The sequence below is a fragment of the Nannobrachium achirus genome (assembly GCF_963921795.1).
Source record: "Nannobrachium achirus genome assembly, chromosome: 17".
Taxonomy (NCBI): domain Eukaryota; kingdom Metazoa; phylum Chordata; class Actinopteri; order Myctophiformes; family Myctophidae; genus Nannobrachium; species Nannobrachium achirus.
Window position 1 is genome coordinate 46,451,924 of NC_137824.1, and position 21,633 is coordinate 46,473,556.

The following is a 21,633-nucleotide window of genomic DNA, read 5'->3' on the forward strand; positions in this document are numbered from 1 at the left end:
GGACCCCCAAAATTATATATATTTGGCCACGGACCCCCATCTCAAAATATTTCGTTCCATGGATGGACCCCACAGAAGCAAAATTTGAGTTGCAAATGTTCGCTTAAACAAATACATTTATTCAAAGATTTGCACACATTTTCACAACTTTCACAACTATTTTCCAATACCTAAAATATAAAATAATTAAGGCCCCTCCACCTTGGGCCCTAGTAACTCAGTCCCACTCCCCCCCCCCCCCCCCCCCCCCCCCCCCTTGTGACGCCCCTGCATGTGGCTGCCTGGCACCTCAGTTCACCTCCTTGACATTCCGTACTGTAGTATACAGTAGTATGCAAACTCAGTTGTGTGATTAAATGCGTCGGGTTCTCCAAAACAACCAACGTTAGTTGCCAGCCCACGTCTCTCTCTCTCTCCCTCCAGGGCTTGTTTTATTTTTGATAATTAATCTGTCAGTGCGAGAGCCCGGGCGAATGGGAGCACATCAAAAAAATCCACCCAATAAATATAGAGCAGAATCTCCTCTTTTGGAGCGTGGCGGTATGGGATTACAGTGGTTATGTGGAGCAGGGCTGGATCAAGTGGCAGGGGCTGCGCTGAACCACAAGCCACGCTTGGAAGGAATGGAGGTGCCAAAATGAAAGAGGAGGTGGAGGAGGGAGATGATGCAGGGGGGGTTGGGGGGGACATATGCTGGCTTCTGGAGCCTAGCCCTGCCCACTGTGGAGGGGTCTGACAGTTCTGGGTCACTCCCTCCTTCCCCTGGTTATCTCTGTGCGCCTCAGATCTGGTGGTGGGGGGATGGAGGGGGGTGGGGGGGCAAGGAAAATAGGACGGCTTATTGAGATAATAACGTGGTGTACATCGGTGACAGTTGTAAGCCGAGTGCCACAGTGCTTAAGCCACGGCAGGGCGACTCCTGTGATCTCGCCGTCTCGCACCAGCTTTCTCCCGGCGATGACGACGAGTAGGCGAATCCGCCGGCTAAAAGAAGAAGACGTTTGGCATTTCACGCTTTCAAAAGCGTCGCACCTCAAGGGTGATTTGTTTTGACTTGCTTTTGACTCGCGACGTTTTTCGTGTGTCTGTCCTGCCCACCTGTGTACACACAGGTGGGTGCGCGCACAGGTGGCTGCGCGCACGTACGCGCACGCGCGCACGTGCACACACACACACACACACACGTGGCATCCCTTTGATATTACAAAATGGGTCGAGTCAAAGTCTAGGACAGTCTAGGAACGATAATATCCCTTCTCTTTTGATGGACATATTGATGGCATTCATTTTCACCATTATGCTGCGATATATAAAAGGAGTTCTTCTTCCACAGTAACACAATCTACCCCATTGTCTGCTCCAAGCAATTATTCTATTTTAGCTACATCAATGCTCACACGCCCTCTTGCTCCCATCCAGAGCCAATAGAAGAGCAGGCTTTGATTGAGTTATCTGCCTCATAACTGCTCTGTGATCTCAGGCTTTTGAGTAGTCTCTGGGCATGTATTATGAACACTGTTGCCATGTCTGCTTCTTATAAGCCACTTTGGGCTAGTTTTTTTCTGCAATGACGCTTGTTGCGACCGTCAGGTCGCAGTTACTATCAAAACCTCCACCGGCTGTCTGTCAGTCAGTCTGTCCGTCACACTTCACGTCACACTTTTGCCCTACTCATATCTCCACCACCGTTGCCCCTATCCATGCCAAACTTTGCACACACACTCCTTGGTTGCCAAACCACTACCTCCACTCCATTCTCACATGGCCCTCTTCTATAGCGCCACCATGAGGCCAATTCTTGCGAAAACACATTTTTGGACACTGCTCCTACAGACCTCGTTTTCATAGATCCGGTTGTTTCTCTCGCAAAATCTGGCAACAGTGACTATGAATCATCATATACAGTGTGAGATGCCAGCTCCAAATTAGACCACAGTACAATGTGCCATGTAAAGATTGCTGGAACTCTCTGTTTTTAAGCTTTGTGAGTGGTTCCCAAACCTTTTTCTATGCCATGGAACCCCAAATAGCCATTAACCAAATCTACTATTTTTGAATATTCTTTTAAATGTTTATAGTCATATATAATTAATTGAATTTGTATTTATTCATTATATACACTAGTTAATTTACAAAAGAAAAAGAAAAAAGATTTTGAATTGCTCTGGCTGAAGTAAAACGCTTACTTTCCAAGGCACAGATATAAAAATCAAACCTCGGTTCGAAGTGGAGCGGTGAATTTGAGCAGCTGTACCCTATGTGAGTGAGTGAGTGAGTGTAAACTGTGCCTGTGAGTGAGTGGTGAGTGTGCCTGGCCTGCACAAAACAGCGCCCCTCCTTTAACTAGTGTTTTGTGTGTGGCCACTCAAGGTATTGCCAGGCTACGGACACGGCCAGCCAGCCACCCACCCACCCAGCCACCCACAGACATACCCACGGACATACCTGTTCATTGGGAGCGCTTTCACCGCTCCAAAAAGCTAGATACCTCATCCACCACTGCAGTTCATTTGGTGGTAAAACAAGACTGGCGGAAGTGCGGGACTGTGGAACTGTGGAAGGCACTCTGCCCCCTGCAGTAGGAAAGAGGGAGTCCCGCATCTGATTGGCCTACCGAGCATTCCATTCTGTGACACACAAGGAAGCGTCCTTCAGAATTCCAGAAGCTTGCCAGTCCTCTTTTACCAACGCCCCAGAGTCTATACCTTTATATGTTCCAAGGGCTCATGCTCTTATTTTGAAGGCAGACCGTCCGGAAGTCAAGTGTTTACACTCCTCTCTTTGACACCATAGCATAGCATACAACACTACTGGCTTTAGCTTGATGAACATTCTATCAATCATAGCAAATCGCCTGTTCGTTCTTCTGCCTGCATGCGAGGGTCTCCTCTCTCTCCCTCAGTCTCTCTCTCTCTCTCTGAGAGAAACAGTGTGTTGTTTTACCTCATATAGAGTAACGCAGTACTTTACACCAAAATAACTTTAACGCCATTACTGAATGGGAAAAGGACCGTGTTACGTTATTAGTTACCAAGAAAAGTAGTTTTGTTACGTAACACTGTTACATTGTAACACGATATTCACCAAAACTGGCAGGTTCTTAACTCACCCTTGTCACACAGTTCACAACGGAAAGGTTTTTCTCAACTGTGGACATGTTGGTGCTTCTTCAGAGTACTTGACACATTACAGTTTACAGTTTACAGTTTAGGCATTTAGCAGACGCTTTTAATCCAAAGCGATTTACAATAAGCAGATAACATCACAATAATAAACAAGATAATATGTCAGTACATCATCAACAATATAACAAATGCAAATGGATATCTATCTAGAAAAAACACAATATAATCAAAGTTCTGAAAAAACCTAAAAAACAAAAACAAATGCTAACTACAAAAACAAATGCTAACTAATTGATTATTGAAACTATTGAAACTCTTGTCACACTATTTACAGACAAAGGGGTTTTCTCCGGTGTGTAGACGACGCTGGTGTGTCTTCAGGTTACCTAAATCACTGAAACCCTTTTCACACTGTGTACAAACATAGGGTTTTTCTCCAGAATGGACACGCTGGTGCGTCTTTAGAGTACTTGACATACTGAAACTCTTGTCACATTGTTTACAGACGAAGGGTTTTTCTCCAGTATGGACACGCTGGTGTCTCTTCAGAGAGATTATCACACTGAAACTCTTGTCACATTGTTTACAGACGAAGGGTTTTTCTCCAGTATGGACACGCTGGTGCTGCTTTACGGAAGCTAAATCACTGAATCCCTTGTCACACTGTTTACACACAAAGGGTTTTTCTCCAGTGTGGACACACTGGTGCTTCTTCAGAGAACGTAATTCAATGAAACTCTTGTCACACTGATTACACTGATAGGGCTTTTCTCCAGTGTGTATATGCCGGTGTGTCTTCAGGTTACATAACTCACTGAAACTCTTGTCACACTGCTTACACTGAAAGGGCTTTTCTCCACTGTGGACACGCTGGTGCTGTTTCAGAGCACCTGACTGACTGAAACTCTTGTCACATTGTTTACAGACAAAGGGTTTTTCTCCACTGTGGACACGCTGGTGCTTCTTCAGAGAATCCGACTGACTGAAACTCTTGTCACACTGCTTGCACACAAAGGGTTTTTCTCCAGTATGGACTCTCTGATGTCTCTTCAGGTTACCTAGCCGACTGAAACTCTTGTCACACTGTTCACATTGGAAAGGTTTTTCTTTGGTGTGGACATGCTGGTGTTTCTTCAGAGTCGATACTTCAATGAAGCTCTCATGTTTACACACAAAGGGGTTTTCTCCAGTGTGGACACGCTGGTGATTCTTCAGAGAACGTGATTCACTGAAACTCTTGTCACACTGATTACACTGAAAGGGCTTTTCTCCAGTGTGTATATGCTGGTGTGTCTTCAGGTTACATAACTCACTGAAACTCTTGTCACACTGCTTACACTGAAAGGGCTTTTCTCCACTGTGGACACGCTGGTGCTGTTTCAGAGCACCTGACTGACTGAAACTCTTGTCACATTGTTTACAGACAAAGGGTTTTTCTCCACTGTGGACACGCTGGTGCTTCTTCAGAGAATCCGACTGACTGAAACTCTTGTCACACTGCTTGCACACAAAGGGTTTTTCTCCAGTATGGACTCTCTGGTGTCTATTCAGGTTACCTAGCTGACTGAAACTCTTGTCACACTGTTCACATTGGAAAGGTTTTTCTTTGGTGTGGACATGCTGGTGTTTCTTCAGAGTCGATACTTCAATGAAGCTCTCATCACATATGAGGTTTTCCTTCCTGTGTAAGTCACTAAATATTTCATCACTTCTCCTGGCTGAGTTCGAGTCCTCGCAAGCTCTTGGTTGGTCTGTGTCTCCTTGTTTCTGGCTGGAGACACAGCTGGTGATTTTCTCACAGGAAGGTGAGGGTAGCTGTCCATTGCTCATCATTTGACAGTAAAGGTTGTTGTGGCTTCTCTTCATGTCTTCATGGAGGAGTACCTGAGACGTGAAGACGTTGGGCCACTCATAACAGGAGACCTCCTGCGTCTTGGAAGATTGGTCCATGGTCAACACTTGGACTGTAAATTGGAAGGCGATTCTTTTTCTCTTGTGGTTGGAAAATATTGGTTTTAATATATTCTTTGTCAGTCTCTTTCACCCCTCTAGTTGTCTGTCTTTTTAAATCCCTGGCTCTCTGACTCTCACAATACACTCTGTCTGTAATGACACTCTCTTGGTCGTACTCACACTAAATGTGATGTTTAAAAACTGTGTCACATCTTATTCAGGTTGACCAGAGCTCTGGTCTGACGTGTCACAACACAAACCGTTGACATCATTCCTAATAACACCGAACATTCCTAATTTTCTAACCGATTTGCACATCTGACAGTTGCAATTCATCCATCAGGGATTTAGTTGAATCATTGAAGCAAATTGATGACCAAGCCGGGAAGTAAAGGCAGTTTGCTAGTCTCATAAAATGTTCAAAAATCACACCCAGTGTGAAGTGAGTTGTGCTTTTGTTGAGTTGATTTCATTAACGTCCCACAAAGCTTGGACAATGACAAGCTGTGTGGGACTGACATATGGATGGATGGATGGATGAATGGATGAATGGATGGAGGATGGATGGATGGACGGATGGACATACATACACACAAAGCCAGATATAGGAGCGGTATTGGCACTGCTCAAAGAAATATATCGAAAATATATCCAAAATTCTATTAAAATAGGCACATCACAGTATGACAAAATTATTGTCTACCTTTTATTATTCTAAGTAGAGTCTCAGAAGTAATGAACCCAGAACGTATCAGTGAGGTCAGTCACTCATCTGAAAATGTGGGAACTGTTTCAGCATGCGGCTGTTACCATGTAACATGATGTGATTTATCTCCAAATTTGGGCGATAAACTAAACAGTGATGTCAGCATGCAGTTTCCAGACAGACGTCTCCAAATTAAAAAAAATTACAGCATGTGTCTGTTACCATGGTTGCAACACTGTTTAGTATCAGTGATGTCAGCATGCAGACAGACGGTCAAACGGCGGACGGACAGACATTCGGTAAATTAAATAGTTATTAGATATAGTCCTTGCCCGGGGGTGTGCACAGCATGAGGAACTGAATGTACAGAAGTAATGCTGTAGAACCGAGACTTAACAGTGATGTCAGTCATCTCCAAATTTGGGTATTGTTTCAGCATGCGGCTGTTACCATGGCAGCGGTATCATCAGTGATGTCAGTCAATATGTCCATATAAGATCCTACTGTAGCCAATCAAAACAAACAGTTGGAATGTGGAGTCAAATGTGCAAAGGTACAAATCAGCATTTTGATAGCAGAAACAGAAGTTGACCTACAAAGGATGTTAACGTGCTGAGTAGCTGGTGCAGGAAATGGAGACTTGTTGTACTAAATTGACAAGAGAACTGAAATCATGCATTTTTAAAATAAAGCCAAGAGGTACCCCCTCAACTATTTTGGAAAATCTGGCAAGTGGCAACCCCACCCTTTAATGCAAACCCGAGATCTCTGTATCTGTCTGTGCCTCCGACTGTGTTGCAGACACAGTGCTGGTTCCCCCTTTAATGCAAACCTCATTATACCTGTTGTCGTAGGACCCGTTTTGACCATCTGTTTGCCTGTGTCCATTTATGCCCATATATGGAGATATCTGTATGTCTTTTTGCGTCCATTTTATGCCCATATATGGAGATCTTTGACCATCTGTTTGCCTGTGTCCATTTATGCTCATATATGGATATATCCGTATCTGTCTATCTGCATCCATTTTATGCCCATAAATGGAGATCTATGCAGACACAGTGCCGGTTCCGGAAAACCCTGATGTCAGACATCAGAATCCGAACCTTTCGTGCTGGTTCCAGAAAATCGCGTATCGGATCGGGTCGAGGCTGGGCACTGCACTACCTGCTGCGGCCGGGAACGCGCGTGCCGAATTTGAAATAGGGAATGAATGCCCCACCCTTTAATGCAAACCCCATTATACCTGTTGTCATAAGAGCCGTTTTGATGTTTGCCTGTGTCCTTTTATGCCCATATAGGAACATCAGAATACGTAACCATGGCATTTTTTGTTGACTCATGTGGCGTACGTGATCTCAGAGCCTTTTATGATGTGATGTCACAATGAGTCAGCGCTTGCGCCGATTTCCTCTGGAACAGCCTGATGTCAACAATCAGCCCCGCATAAGGAGATTCCGAACGTTTCGCGCCGGTTAGGGAAAACCGCGCGTCGGGTCGGATCGAGGCCCAGCACTGCACTCCGTGCCGCGGCGGGGAACGCGCGTGCCGAATCTGAAGCCGGTGGGACGAACGGTTCTCGAGATACGCGGATTACAGACAGACACGCACGCACGCAGAGACTTCTCGCATTTATAGATAGATATATCGTCACTGTCGGGTGTAAACCTCGTATCTCCAAGTTTCAAATGTGTATGTTCTTTCGCAAAGTGAAGCCCTGCTTCATCATACAAGCCCGTCGCACAAAAGTAGTGAAAACAGCCGATCTACAAGCACACAACGCCTCACGGTGCGAGGCGTTGTGTGCTTGTAGATCGGCTGTTTTCACTAGTTTAAATCAATTTTAAAAGGTTTTGGACATACAAGGTTGCCACTGGACAACGACGATATACTATGTCTGTTAATACATGAGAGTGTTTATGGGGGCTTTAAGATACAAGCGGTATTTTGAGGACTGAGAGACGAGACACGTACTGTCGCCAGACGGAGGAGAATGTGATTATGGAGACAGAGAAGAAAGTATGCACAGAATGTACTATAGAAAAACAAGTTAATGAAAACTAAAAAGCTTCCCCAAAGAATTGATAAATTAACAAAGTATCGTGGACCTCAAATATTTTGCTTCTTTGCTTTTCCCTAGCAAAATATATATTCCCTCCCCCCCCTCCCACTCCCCTTAGGCTTGCTCACAGAAAGAGTAACATTTCTGGCAGGAAATTGCATATCTGCATTCTCCAGTACCCAAGGTCAAGCTCAGAACATAATTATTTGCCACTTTGGAACTCAGCTTAAGTTGACATTGTATTAGCTAAATGTCACATGCAATTAAAGTTGATAATGTAACAGGGAAAAGGTCACATGCCAACCTATGAGGCGGAACAGCAGTCCCAGGTTAATTCAGACACCCTGCGCGACAAGACCATAGCTCTCTGTCCCATTCCTAACTGGCCGACATGTTTCTTTTTTTTTTTTACTGGCCATTGTGCTCTCATTTATGCACGTTACACTAATTAGATTTACATTTCAGTGTTTATAGCTGCCCTAATTGGCAAAGATGATTGCAAATTAGCGAAGAGGGCAAGCGTAACCTGGGTTCCTGTCTGTCACCTTGAAATGGACAGTCACAGAGACGTAAGTTCCATGCACCCGCTAATCTGCCAATTTCATGATTGGGGTAAAGCAAGTGATCACATTTTAATTGTGTGTTTTCTTTCTCAGCTGCAACCTTTTCAGATGTAGCATTTGTTGACCTCCAGGTTGGATAAGGACATAATTTGTGGTTAATTGGACTAGTAGATTTTGTGTCAGTCATATCTTAGCGTGACGTGTTTAATTGTTCTGCTTGATGTGTCCTGACCCTCAGGCCTCAGTACTTCAAGGTGCTGGAAGAATGCGTGTCTCAGGTGGTTCTGCATCGCAACGGGATGGATCCTGACTTTGGCTACAGTAAAAGGCTGGATGTGGACTTCACACACTTGATCGGTACCTTGTGAATTATTACATCATTTTGGAATGATTCAGAGAAAATACATTTTCTTCACTCGGTTTGACAATGCAATTTGTTTCTCTGTTACTCCATTGTTTTGTTTTGCTATGTTTTTACATGATTGCGAGTGAATGATGTAAAACATTTGTCCATAATTTAAAGTCATTATAAAGATAGCCCTTATTTGCGATCGTAATGGTTCTGTAATGGCTTCAAATTATCCGCCAGACATGCTTCTTCTGTTTAACAGCAACATCAGTGGCAGCAGGAAGCATGTCACTGATGTTGCTGAAAATGTTTTGATATCCTGCAGTCGCTCTCATTATCATCCTATTCCCCTCTGAGTTTTCCTCCGACAAACACCTGCAGCGACTTGACATATAAGATAGTGTGGTCTAATTATTCATAAAGAATGCATTACACCATTAGAACATGGCCTGTCGGAGGTATGTTCTCTTCAGTATCATCAGAGGACATGATTATGTCGGTGGCTTTTACAGGAATCCTAGAGAAACCTGCATTATTTGCCTCACATTATTAAGGCAGGCTGTCGTTGCCTCAGACGGAGGGAACGTGTAAATAACACCTCCCGTCTTCTGTTGCATTACTTAACAGTTCTCTGCAACTCAACAAACCAATGCTCATTAAAAGTTTCCAAGTCTTAACCACTGCACTTTAATGAGTCACACACAAAATTAGGGGGAAAAAAGGCAAAATGGAGAAAAATAAATAAATAAATGAAGGCCTTGTTCTTAAAAACTATATTCACATCATGGTTTAACTGTGACTCTCTAGGGACATCTACATCTTACCCTGGTATGATCTTTTGAGTTGTTGTGTGACTTAACTTGTCTTGCAGATCAGTGTGTGGATAAAGCCAAAGTGGAGGAAAGTGAACAGAAGGCAGCAGACTTCTCCAAAAAGGTGAGAGATTAATCACCCTCCAACACCCCCACCCTCACCCACCCCAGTCCCATCGGTTGGCCAACTCCCATCAGGAAAGTTCTTTTCCTTCTCCAGAGCTTCCAGACAGGCTATTGATTCCCATGCCCTGATCAATAGCTGGCTGTGACGCTACATGATCCGTATCAGCATTACAAGGATCGATCCCAATGTTCCAATGTATACTTGTTTGCGCACAGTGCCGCTCGAGTTAAGTTATGTACAGGCACTTTAGATTCAGGTCCACACTGTGCTTACAGCAGCTTATACAGTAGGCTTTAATCTGATCTAATTGTGTATATCGTTTGTTTAAGAGACTTCCTTTAAAATTATAATGATTTGACCTTAACACATCGGGTGCCCAGAATTATTCGACGTTTAATTTGCTGGTGCCCATGGCAACCCGCCATTTTACCTACCTTCGAAGTACTGGCGAGAAAAGTAATCTGAGTAAATGTAATCCAAGTATGTCCTGTTTATTTCGCGAACATCTTTTCTTTCAGTCAGGACCGTTTTTATCAATTCTAAGCCACAGTGTTTGTGTTACGGCCGGTAGAAGAGGCTGCCGTTTTGAGAAAAAAAAGAAAAAAGGAAGAGAATCCGGAGAAAACAGCATTTTTGTGCAGCCGCTAAACAGGAAGTCAACGAGACAGACAGCACGTCCGGGTGACGTAATTTCGCGCTGCATGTTGGGAAATGGAGTTTGTTTCATCACTGCGGTAGCCAAGTGCAGTAGCTACAGTACAGTATAGTTTACTGTACAACGTGTCGAACGCGCCGTGGGCACACGTAAACATCAAAGAGATTGGCGCGTGGGCACCACGTGGGCGTTTAATGTGTTAATTGAACCAACCAAACTGTTGGCAATAATTCAGAGAGCTTCTGAGTTGTATTTTGATAATTTATATAATAGGTTTTCGCATAATTTTTCACACTTTGCAGACATTCTGATAAACGCTTTAATAAATACATGAATAAATACAAAATAATAATACCAATAAATAATAATATCCAACCATCTTGCAAACAATGTTCATGATATTGCAAAATCACCTGAAAAGTGATCCAGCCTTAAGTCTAGTAGCAGCCCTGCTTTGATCCCGGTATAATGCCAAAGGTATACTCTATCGAACGTCGGTGTTGCACACAAAATAAATATACGATCTACGAGCTCACGACACGTTGCATCGACGATGCGTTGTGAGCTTGCAGATTTCACCTATTTTGGGCACGCGACACTGTTGTGCGACAAAGTATAAATCAGGCTTAAGGGTTGTGTGGAGCAACCCTGCTGGGCCAGTGAAAACATTATCCTGACACAGCCGGCTTTTCCACAAAGGTTAGACCCGTCAACACGCATAGAAGGCCGGACCTGAAACCTAGACAAAGGACAACATGAAATAAGGCCACGGGGGCTATGAATAGAAATCGTCCAGATAGTGCGAGACATTGTGCATTTGTGTGTCGTGCGAGTGTGTGTCGTGTGCGTGTGAGAGCGAGCGAGCGAGTGAGGGAGCGTGGGCCCTGTGGTTGGCTGTTCTCTAGAGATACCTTGCTGCTCACCAGTGGCGGTGCATGCCTGTGGTGCGTGCGCTTTGTGTGTACATGGTACAATTCTGGTGTGTCTGTGTGCAGGGGCGTCACAAGGGGTAGGAAAGTGGGACTGAGTTACCAGGGCCCAAGGAGGAGGGGCCCTGATAACTTTAGCTATTGAAAAATAGCAGATATACAAGCTTACAGCGCGGCACCGAGTGCCGCGCTGCGAGCTTGTAGATCTGCTATTTTTGAAAAGTCGTGACAATGTGTGCAAATATTTGAATATGTATTTCTTAAGCGAACATTTGTAACTCAAATTTTGCTTCCGGGTGGGGGGGGGGTCCCTGGAACTAAATATTTTGAGATGGGGGTCCGTGGCCAAATTCATATCATTTTGGGGGGCACCTTCATGAAAAAGTTTGAGCATCACTGACATGGAAACATGGGTTTCTTTCTTGCACACATTTTCACAATTTTTTCAAAAATAGCAGATCTACAAGCTCGCAGCGCGGCACTCGGTGCCGCGCTGTGAGCTTGTATATCTGCTATTTTTTCAATAGTTAACATTCATGGGGGGCCCGCCCACAGTGAATCCTTGTACCCAGGTGCCCAGAATTTGGTGTGACGCCCCTGTCTGTGTGTGTGTTGCAGTTTGATGAGGAGTTCAGCGCGCGCCAGGAGGCCCAGGCTGAATCTCAGAAGCAGGAGGAGAGGATCAAAGAGCTGGAGGTGCAAATCCAAAGCCTGCAGACCCAGGTAAAAACCACATCATGGTTCACACACCAATGCACGCTACGCTATGTACAAAACGGCTAAACCACCATCCCTTTTTTTTCCACGACTTTTTCAAAAATAGCAGATCTACAAGCTCGCAGCGCGGCACTCGGTGCCGCGCTGTGAGCTTGTATATCTGCTATTTTTCAATAGCTAAAGTCCCTCAATAAGAAAAGAAAAGCGTCTGGAGGCAGTGGACCGCATGTCTAAACCTCGCATTTTGGTCAGCATTTAGACATAAAAATATCGACAACTTCGGGTAAAATGAAATAAGTCCCTCTTAAAACCACAAGTTGAGAGGTGATGCGGGGTGCGGTGAAAAGCGATCAACTTTGTCAAAATGATACCTTTGGTCAGCGTGAGATTGCCTGTAAGTGGGTGTTTTCATCCATGCCTAGAGCATTTGATTTAATAATGGGTCAATCTCCTTTTTAAGATGTATGGGTGCATTTCCCCCATAATCCTATCATCACAGAGATGGATGGCATTCCTTTCCTCGGCCCACCATATCGCCATTTCTTCCCAGACAAAAACCCTCCATTCTAGGCACAAAAGAACGACTGCTATTTCCCCCCTTAACCCAATTTGAAACACTTTAGCGCTTGCCGTGGCACAAAAGGGCAGTTTGCTTGCCTGCTTACAGGATTTAATATAAACCACTGTTGAAAGATGGTACCGGCGCTACCTCTTTACCAGAGATCATTTCTCTCCGTAGACACACCCTCTCTCATTCACCACTCGTCGTACATCCTGCATTATTATTATTCTGCTCTGAACCTCGCTAAAGGTTTAATCTGTAACCATTGCGTTTCTTCCGCGCTAAAGTTGAAATCTATCAAAACAAACCTGACGTGAGAATGTGCACACTTCTTGTATGGAAACTCCCGTGTCCCATGTGTGCGAACATTTTGGAGACGATGAGAATTTGCGGCGCCTAACAGCCGAGTAGTCGTGAAATTAAGCCCAAATGTGCTAAATGATCATTCTCACACAGTACATTTCACTCCATATCAAATTATACAGCCTTCTAATGCCTTGTCATGAAGAGCTAATATAACAGGCCTAACGTGTTGCTTGGGGTTGGCACCTGACACCAGAACAAAATGTAATAATTAACAATAAAGAACTACAAGAATTAACAGGCCTACGTACTGTCTACAGCAGGGGTTTTCAATTTTTTTTGTCTCAGGGCACCCCTATAAATATTATTTTCATCCGAGGCACCCCTACATTATAATTTTCACTCCCAGCGCCTTATATTTATAGCATATCGTCGTTGTCGGGTGGAAACCTTGCATGTCCAAAACCGTTCGTTTTGTATTTATCATCTATAAAATGTACTAAACTAGTTTTGTGCGACAGGTTTCTGCCTGACAGTTACGATATTTTAGTGATTATGTTGCGAGGAAAACGTTGAGATAATAGCCATTTTGGTCAGAACTGACTGAAAATATGTTTGTACTTCAAGTTTAACATGATACTAAATATTTCTTCAAGTGTCCAAATAAATTCCAAATATTATCAAATGATCTCGCGGCACCCCTGGACTGCCGTTGCGGCACCCCAGGGTGCCCCGTCACCCCAGGGTGCCCCGTCACCCACTTTGAAAACCCCTGGTCTACAGAACATGAGACACATAGCCAGGCTGCTGTTCTGGGCTACCGGTTTGTGTTTCGAGCATAAGACCCCAACATAACTAACATTACTGAATACACAATCACTTCATAACCAATTCTTTCTTTTCAAATCTTTTTTATTTAAGTACAGTCAGTGTCATAATGAGGCAGGTACATACATATATTGATGACACCCCAAGTCCCATTCCCATCACAGTAATCATCGGTACAAATTAGCACGAGATCTGAGGCCATCACGGTACGTACAAATTCAGTATAAGAAGAGAAACCCTGCCCATAGAAGATAATAAAATATTTTTTTTCTCCCCTCCATATACCCAATTTAGTGTTAAGCCAATTCCCCCATTCCCCATACTTTACGCTAGACCCATCCCTGCTAATCCCCATAGTACTCATTGGGAGGGTGAAGACAACAACGGGTCTCCTCCGATACCCGATCCATCATGCCACCATCTTCTTTTCACCTGACATTAAGGAGCATCACCGGGGGGGGCGTAACGCATGCGGAGGTACACGCTATCCTCCCCAGTTCCGCCCCTCTCTGAACAGGCGCCCTGACCACTGTGGAAACCGTTAATGCAGAGACAGGATCTTCATAACCAATTCAAAGCACCAAAGCAGCGACAAGTTCAAAAACTTTGTCACCACTGGCACAGAACCATCCCAAAATAAAATGTTAACTGTCCCAAAGTGAATGTGAACCGTCCAAAACCAAATGATTTGCCAATGAAAGTTACAAGAGGTGCATATGGTGTGTGATATTAAATTAACACAAATGATCATTGTTTATTATCATCATTGTCTTTCATTCTGTGATTCAATGGAAAAGCTAACCTACATGTGTCACTCGCCCTATGGTTCAAGGGGAAAGCTAACCTTTGTCACTTGCCCTATGGTTCAAGGGGAAAACTAACCTATGTCACTTGACCTACTGTTTGGCTCAAGGGAAAAACTAACTTTTGTCACTCACCCCTATGGTTCAAGGGAAAAACTAACTCATGTCACTCACCCTATGGTACAAGGGAAAAACAAACCTACCGTATGTCACTCGACCTATGGCTCAGGGGAAAAACTAACTTATGTCACTTGCCATATGGTTCAAGGGAAAAACTTTATCTGCTGTGTTGGCTGTGTTAAACGTTTATATTCAAATGCAGCATGTTTGCAAGTTCTACTTGACAGAGAGTGTGACCAGTGCTTTGCCTGCAGTAACTTTTATTTGCCCACCGTTTGCACGGTGGTTGTGATTATGTTTCGGCTCAGAAAACCTGCTTTGTATCTTCTGTCCCCCAGGGGAGATTTATGTTTGTCCCAAATGCATATTTTATTGTCCACCGAATGGCAGGATGTTAGTGTCAAGCCCAAGGTCAGTTGCACTAACAGGGCCTTTTCTCCACCTCTCCATCTTATAATTATCTGATTATCAACTAAATAACAACACATTCGTTTTCATTGCACTGTGGAGGAACAGGCCAACAACAAAACATAATTTGTAGCAATGGCTGGTTTTCCCTAATATAATCTATGCAATTTCTGCACTTGTATTGTATTAAGGACACCAATGTTTTTTTTTGCTAAAGCATTTCTATAAATGACCGAACGATTTCATGCAATCATCTTAAACCCTGCCTCCCGCTGGTTTCATCAGACTGCACAGATTTGCATTAACCATTAAATGGTTAATTGTGGGAGTTAATGGCGCGATATATTAGACTTGTGCTTAAATTCAAGTTGCACAATTCCAAGTTGATTCTGTTGTGTTGAGGGAGAACTGTTTGCCGGTGCGCGTGCGTAGTCTGTGCAAGTCAGATACATTTTTTATGCTCGTGCCATTTTTGTGTTTGATGTTGCACGTAAAAACCTCAAGTATGGAATCCACGCGCAGTTTTACAAATGAGACCCCGGGACCTTCCTCAAAGCCAAGTTGTTATCACTCGACTACCGCGTCAGCTCTCGTTCTTCAGCTCCACACCAAACGTGACTGTGATTTAATGCGCGGCACAAGCAGCTCTGGCCCCGTTCCTGGTGGAAGTCACTCAGTGTTTTTCTGCTCGCAACTCCACTTAATTTGTGTTTAGGCCTCAGTCTTCCACTTCATATGCCTGAGTGCCGTGTCACCACTCGTTACCTGCGTTTGCGGCCAGACTCGTTAATCACTCACTCAGCGGCCAGTGACTGCCTGCCGCCTGCCCGTAAATATTAATGAGGACTATCTCTGTGTCTGAGGCCTCTCTTCACCACATCCTTCCTCATCAGTCTTTATCATCCCATCCTCCCCTCCCGCACTCTCCCTCTATTTCCCTCCATATCTCTCTCCCCTTATCCCTCTTTCTCTTCACTCTGAAATGAATGCATCAGTTTATAATGGCCTCTGCTTACCTCCCCCCCCCTTCCTTCCCCTTGGTGTGGAGCTTTCTTATGTTGGATTTCTAAGTCTTTTTTTCCCTCCCACCACCTGCCTTCCCCCCCCCCCCCCCCCCCCACACTTTTCCCCCTGGCAGGCCGCTGTCTTTTGAAGCCTGGCTGTTTGTGGTGCATTAACAGGTAGCGTAGCACCGCAAGGCCCTCTGAGAGTCAGAACCTCTCTTCCTGTATCTCTGAATGCTCCTTCAAAGGACTGCTGATGCGGGGGGAGCTTCACATCAACAGGCATTAGCCACAGTAGGGACATGCGCAGTATGCTCGGCGCGAGCTAGCACGAATATTGCTCAGAGTGCTTGGGCTGCGAGTGCTTCAACACGTCCCCTTTTGCATCTTGGTATAGCCGAAAAAAAAAGGGTAATGAACTGTAAACATAATACTGTATGTGGTAGTGCTTGACTGGGACTCACTGTGTGGTCAAGTTGCTGCTTTTACTGTAAAGTGGGTTCTCAAAGAGGTTTCTTGTTGCCTCCGCAACAAGAAACTAGCCATCTTGTACCTAAGGTACGCGATGCTTCACAGAGGGAACGGTCTCTTTGAAATCAGACATCTGTCAAACTTTTCATCTCTTCCTGCTTTGCCGAGTTGCCTCTCATGTTATGGAAATGCAATTTAAATTACTGCATTATAGTTCTAGTTTCTAAATGGAATATGTATAACACTTCCCAAGTAATCTTGTTTTTTACTTTAGGCAGCAGTTGTTCATATTGACCCTCAAATGACTTCCCCTTATATATTGCGCTAGGCAAAAAAGGGAAAAAAAGCTATATACAGTTTGTAATCATTTTTTGTAGAGTTTTATTCCGCTGCACTAGGAAAGCAGCACTACAGCAACGTGTAGTGTAACCTAATCCACCTTTGACAGTACAGTAAAAAGCCTTTATCTGGGAGAGTGCAAAACCTCTAAATGCATGTGAAGACACACACTCAGATTGTTCATCAAAGTCGGCGTGCTGCAATTGCCATTTTGGTGAATATGAATGAAATGTTAAGTCTGTTCATTTCATTGGCGGAACTCCTCTCAGATATAGAAAACACATGCATGTCTGAGCCCCTGCACTTCACCTTCATCTGTGAGTGTGAACCAACCGATTTAATGAGAGCCTTTTTCCGGGAACTTTGGCATTGTAACAAGCAGCCCGTTTGCTGTGACTGTTTGATTACGCCCCTCATCCAGCTGAATGGAGGTTCTGCCTGTAAACATTGACAAAAAAAAAAAAAAACGCCAGTGAAATCAGAACAAATGGAAATCTTCCGCTCTCCCCTAGCCTTTGCTAACCCACCTCCTCAAGGCAAGGGACAAAAAAGAAGGGAAAGCATTCATTCAATTGGTTTTAGGTGTGATGAATAATGTAGTATATTGCAGTGGTACACTCAATGCCATCCCATTAATCGGTTTTAACAACCTGGCGGCCATGTAGCTGACCCAGCTTTGCCCCCACGAGAGCAGTTGGAGGTATAGCAGAGTGCCGGATCTTATTTTCTCACCTCCTTATAGTCCAGTCCCGCTGACCTTTCCTCAATAACCAGACTGGATTCAGCTCTTAACGGCATGGCAGGACTCACAGTGTGACCACTCTCACCATGTGAGAGACATTCTTTTAGACCAGAGGTTCTTAAACCTTTTAAGCTCAAGACACACAAGAGACATTCTGTGTATGTGACAAACTTACACAAATACCAGATGAACACATTAATTAACACAATCGTGGCTCACACGCTCACCGTGACTACTTGATACTTAAGGAACCTCAAAGTATGCTTAACACATCGGACGCCCACGTGGTTAACGTGTCTTAATTTGCTGGTGCCCATGGCAACGCGTCATTTTACCTACCGGCGAGAGTACTGGCGAGAAAAGTAATCCGAGTAAATGTAATCCGAGTATGTCCTGTTTATTTCGCGAAAATCTTTTCTTTCAGTCAGGACCGTTTTTTATCATTTCTAAGCCACAGTGTTTGTGTTACGGCAGGTAGAAGAGGCTGCCGTTTTGAAATGAAAGTGATTTAAAAGCTAGATTAGGAGAAAACAGCATTTTTGTGCAGCCGCTAAACAGGAAGTCAACGAGACAGACAGCACGTCCGGGTGACGTAATTGCGCGCTGCATGTTGGGAAATGGAGTTTGTTTCATCACCGCGGTAGCCAAGTGCAGTAGCTACAGTACAGTATAGTTTACTGTACAACGCGTCAAACGCGTCGTGGGCCTCCAGCGACATCAAAGAAATTGACTTGTAGACACCACGTGGGCATCCGATGTGTTAAGGACAGTTTTACAGCACAACAAAGTTAACTCTGTCTCTCAGGAAAGAACAGCTCAGAAGGCAAAACCTACCCACTGATTCCCTTGGGTTTGTTTTTCTTATAAAGTACATTTCTCATTGCCTTTAACTTTCCACTCCTAAGGACAGTGCATGGGGAAGATAAAAGTTCTCTTTGGCTTAAAGAATGCACTTTACAGCCACTTTCTAAAACTCTAGCAAAGTGGAAGGTCTTTTTAAGTCGCCCCGTCATTGAAGTTTCCATCTCCTTTTCCATTACACATGTTAAATATTTAATTTCCCCCAGTCCACCGTGAGAGGTGTTTCGGTAAGAATGACTGCATATAAATATTACGTCTCAGCAACCGTGGGGTACGCTCCCGCCTCTCCCTTCCATATGGCGCGAGGTCACCCGGAGGGGGACATCAAAGCAAAACGGGCACATTTTCTGAAACAAAGAACTGCAGAGTAAAATCAATGCCCACTGTTACATCTGAGGGTGCTAAGTTGAAATGGGTGGCTATGACATGAAAGGATGCTGGTGAAGGGAAGGGCGCTTTTGATGGTGCTCCGACTGGCTGGCCGTTGTGTCTCTCAATCCTTTTATGCTGCTCTCAGTGCTCTATATTCCTTCCGTGTAAACGCACAATAACCTCTACCTAGACGCACGCACGTTGCACAACCTCTGATTGCTGACCGCCGAGGGCAGTCCTCCGTTTTCCTGTGTTAACCGTACATCCACCGCCACCCTTCCCGTGTTGAATGTTGGTGTGTTGTGTTCTATTGACAATGTATGTTGAATGTTGGTGTGTTGTGTTCTATTGACGATGTACTAGTGTTCCTCTTTGTCTATCTAACCCACCTCCATTGTCTGCCTCTCCTGTCACTGTCTGTCCCTCTGTTCATACCCAATCGTGTGTTTCCGTGATTTGTGTGCGTGCGTGCGTGTGTGTGTGTGTGTGTGTGTGTGTTGTGTGTGTGTGTGTTGTACCTGTCCAGTTAACTAGTGAGACGGAAAAGCTCAATGAGGCTCAGAGACTACTCAAGGAATCTGAAGCCAAGGTGGGTGTTTACGTCTGCATGATGTGCCCTCTTCCTTTAATGTACATTTGTATTTGTTCTGATTGATCAACATGATTTATTTCTTCACTTGCCACGTAATTATTTTTGAGAGACCAAAATCATTACACATTACATTTCCAACCACAGCTAGCGTGAGCTCTGAATATTTCACACTGACTCAACATCACTTCATGAATTATTATTAACGTGAATATTATTTGAGAACATGCTTTTGTTGATTTGTTTTTATAGTGTACGTTTCTTTATTTTTTTACCCGTGTCTATTTTAGTAAATTGTGATGAATAATAACAATTCCAGGCATGGTAGATTATTCGCCCCTACTGTGGCATTCCATTAGACACATCTTTGTGCTTGTTTTAATGGCAATCTTCACAAGTAAACACTTTCTGATTGAATTCTCCTATCAGAAATGAGATCGGGGGCCCCGGGTTTTAATCATAATAACCGTCCGAGTTAATTACCTGCCAGTCTGACCTCCCCTCTGAGTCCAGGAGCCTGTGCATCCCTAAGTGGCTGGGTTAGATTTCATATTAGCCACATCTCCTCCTGCTGCCCAGGACTCCAGATGAGGCCAGTGTGAGTCCACCATGCCACCACACCACAGCTCCCTCTAAAGCCACTGCTGCTCAACCTGTGGGTCGGGACCCCCCAAGGGGGTCCCCAAATGATTTAGGGGGGTGCCCAGATGATTAACTTAATGTGCAACATTGTTTTCTCACTCAACAGTAAACAAACCGACATAAGGTTTAAGTGCATCTGAGGGTGTCTGCACGTTTCTAAAGTGTCAATTTAAGGACTATTTAATACCTCTAAAGTGACTAATTAAACATTGGCCAAATTGTCAAATATTAGAGGCAGAAATTGTGAAAATAGACGATCTACATGCTCACAACGCCTCATGCCGATCAGCTATTTTCACAATAGAACCGTGTTATACAAAATGTAATGCCTCAACTCTTAGTGCTCGTCAGGGTGGGGGGTCCCCAGTTCAAATATGATTATTTTGGGGGTCGCGGCCTGAAAAGGTTGAGGACCACAGCTCTAAGCCACTGCTTCTCACACATGTCCTCAGGGCACCCCTGTAAATAACAGTGGTGGAGAAAAAGTACTCGGATATTTTGCACAAGTTTATTTATCAATACCGCAATGCAGAAATACTCTGTTACAAGTATAAGTACAGAATTCAACATTTTCTTGTGTAAAAGTACAAAAGTATTGGTATAGAAATGTACCATGTAAGTGCCAAAAGCAAAAAGTACTCATTACGCAGAACGTCCCATTTCAAGTTTTTAAATGTATAAGCATCTTTTGAAAATAGTAGATCTACAAGCTCACAATGCGTCGCATCACGACATATTGTGAGCTTGTAGATCGGCTATTTCAAACGGCCGAAATGTTTAGGGTTGAAGTGGTTAGTTAATGTGTGTTTTGTAATAATAATCACTCGCAGAGAATAGGCGATCTACAAGCGCACAGTGACGAGCTTGTGGATCGGCTATTTCTGGCGAAGAGATTTGGTGTACAGATTGAAAAGGAACACACCAAGTACAGTGCAAGTATAGAGGGTCTAAGTGGTTCAACTGAGGTGATGTTGATGAATTCAAAATATCATCAGAATATCCTGCAGCACCAATAGACTTGCGTCACGGCCCCCACTTTGAGAACCACTGCTCTCACTCACACCTAGCAGCGTTCGGAGTCCAGTAAACACACTCGTATAATAAACCATCTCTGAGTCACAGCAATGGAACGAACCTGAGTAAAAAATACTAAAAAATAAGTTTGTTGCACTGTTTGGTTGCTTGAGTTCAAACCATGTTTTATACTCTCTTTTTTTTATCTTCTTTTTGTACCTTGGGAAAGATGAGGAGAGTGGCAATGGTATTGGATCCCAAGGGGCCTGTGGAGCACTGGGCTTATTACCATTCAGTAGACATAGCTGCAGGGCCTTGCATATGAGAGGGAGAGGGAGGGAGGGAAAGAAAGGGAGAGGAAGAGTAGTCTCTGCAGCCAGAATGGCTCAGAGGACCCCTCTCTGCCGAAACGACGGCACTCTAATTTACTAGCTAATTTGCTTCCATTCTCTCATATTAATCTTAAAAGAGAAAACGGGCCACGACGGGCCGGAGATTGACAGACGTGTAATGACTGGACGTGGACTCTCGTTGAGGGGCTCTGGGGCGGCCCTGCCTGGGAAGAGCCCTCACACCA

At 44.2% G+C, this 21,633-nt stretch overlaps 1 protein-coding gene across 1 annotated transcript in view; it reads left to right on the forward strand.

Annotated features, from left to right (window-relative positions):
* Positions 1-21,633, forward strand: part of diaph2 (diaphanous-related formin 2) — a 765,099-nt gene that overhangs the window by 260,132 nt on the left and 483,334 nt on the right. The window contains exons 15-17 of the mRNA XM_080745541.1: positions 8,648-8,766; positions 9,630-9,694; positions 11,900-12,004. Of these exons, the coding sequence (XP_080601667.1) occupies positions 8,648-8,766; positions 9,630-9,694; positions 11,900-12,004 (289 nt within the window). The remainder of the gene's footprint in view (positions 1-8,647; positions 8,767-9,629; positions 9,695-11,899; positions 12,005-21,633) is intronic.